This window comes from Saccostrea cucullata, unplaced genomic scaffold, assembly GCF_032062105.1.
Source record: "Saccostrea cucullata isolate Sc308-1 unplaced genomic scaffold, CSIRO_AGI_Scuc_v1 ctg18719, whole genome shotgun sequence".
In the NCBI taxonomy this organism is placed as follows: Eukaryota; Metazoa; Mollusca; class Bivalvia; order Ostreida; family Ostreidae; genus Saccostrea; species Saccostrea cuccullata.
The window spans coordinates 7,593-9,167 of NW_026939455.1; the positions used below are offsets into that span (position 1 = coordinate 7,593).

The 1,575-nt window shown below is 34.7% G+C and overlaps 1 protein-coding gene across 1 annotated transcript; it reads left to right on the top strand.

Annotated features, from left to right (window-relative positions):
• LOC134253054 (uncharacterized) lies at window positions 1–1,521 on the top strand. Its single transcript, XM_062735573.1, has 2 exons — window positions 1–266; window positions 1,332–1,521. The coding sequence occupies exons 1-2, from the start codon at window positions 88–90 to the stop codon at window positions 1,480–1,482; spliced, it is 330 nt and encodes a 109-aa protein (XP_062591557.1). The 5' UTR covers window positions 1–87; the 3' UTR covers window positions 1,483–1,521.
• The last annotated feature ends 54 nt before the right edge of the window (window positions 1,522–1,575 follow it).

Below are 1,575 nucleotides of genomic sequence, written 5' to 3' on the forward strand. Positions count from 1 at the left end.
AAAGGGTTGATGATTCACGTAGAAATAATATAAAGATAATTTCATAAAATAAACAATTAGTACTACATGTATTTTCAGTTAAAATAAATGTATTTAGGGTTCGATGCTGGTGCTATTGCTCAAGCTGCCTGTGCTGGAAGTGTAAGCAATAATCATTTTGTTTCTGCAATTCGGCGACCATGCGGTATAGGACCTTCGTGTAACACCCTTTGTCGAAATGCTATCGGCAGTATGAGAGATATCTATGGAAATCAAGGATCAAGAACGTAGGTTTTTTTTAGTAGTCTTGAAATTTTATCTTGACAATGTTCCAATCAGCGGATGCGTTCGTATGTTTGGATTAATTAATTTCTTCCGTCCGTCACAAAAATAATTATGCTATTGTAAGTCTTGATTTTGAGCCAATGGAAAGTTGAAGATATCAAACAAAGATCGATAGAAAAAAAATACAAATCTTTGAAGAGGAATTAAAACCATACAAACACTTTATGCAGGTGACAGTTGAATATTACTTCATAAGTAAAGAACGTTGACGATGGAAAAGCTTACGTTTTTGATCATCATACAGTTGTTAATTGACCTTTGACCAACTCAAATCAGTAAAACATTCAATTTTGAAACAGATGTGACAGACTTTGGGGGTATTTTTACCTTATAAATTAACTGATTTATATCTAGTTGACATGAGAATGAAACATGGAGATAACGAACAGTAATTAAGATCAAATGTTGATAAAACACTTGAAATATATTGAGATAACGAACACCTGACTGACGTGTTTCATTCTAATTGTTAATCCATTATTTACACACTGAATTGACGACGGATATTTCGGTTATTTCTCGATTATGACAAGGAGCACACGGGCGGGTATTGCCGGTCGGCAGGGGATTCTCACTCCTCCAAGGCACCTGATCCCACCTTTGATGTTTTTGAGCTCCGTGTTTGCTCTGCTTCTATTTCGTATTGTTTTTTGGACTTTGATAGTGAATACTGTTCGTTAATTCCATATCCTTGATGTGTAAGACTTTATGGAATTTTTTATTTGTTTGTTCTGTTCCTATTTTGTATTGGTTTACGGACTTTGAGATTGAACAGTGTTCGTTATCTCTTTATCCTCCTTCAAGCTCACCGGGATATATCGTGTCGACATAAGAATGGAAATAACTATTGTTTTAATTGACAATAAGTCTTCAATGCATCCTAATGTTGAGTTGAAGGCCGCAGGAAGATTTTTCTTCTTTTCACATAAAAGATTTTCAATACATTCTGTCTCATATGTAACCAAAAAAGGTCTGTTAATAACAGTTATTTTTGCTTTTTTTAATAGAGGGAGATGTTTTCAAGCATTTCATTTTTACTACAAGTACTCTCCCCAAAACCCCCAAAGCACAGGAACAGCACAGATGGCGATGTACAGATATGGAAATGGCTTCAATTGGACCTCATGTGGTCCTAACTTCTGTTGTTGTCAGGCATAAATGGCCATGTGAATAATATAATACGTTTACTTTTCTCTCAGTTCCTGAATAAAAGAGTAAAATATCTTAATGTGTTTTCTGTTCCTTCTTTGT

Bases quoted from the DNA above. Each gene is read 5' to 3' on its own strand.
- LOC134253054 (XM_062735573.1), top strand. From the start codon at position 88: ATGTATTTAGGGTTCGATGCTGGTGCTATTGCTCAAGCTGCCTGTGCT. The intron at 267-1,331 runs GTAGGTTTTTTT...TTTTTTTAATAG, and splicing joins GGAAATCAAGGATCAAGAAC to AGGGAGATGTTTTCAAGCAT.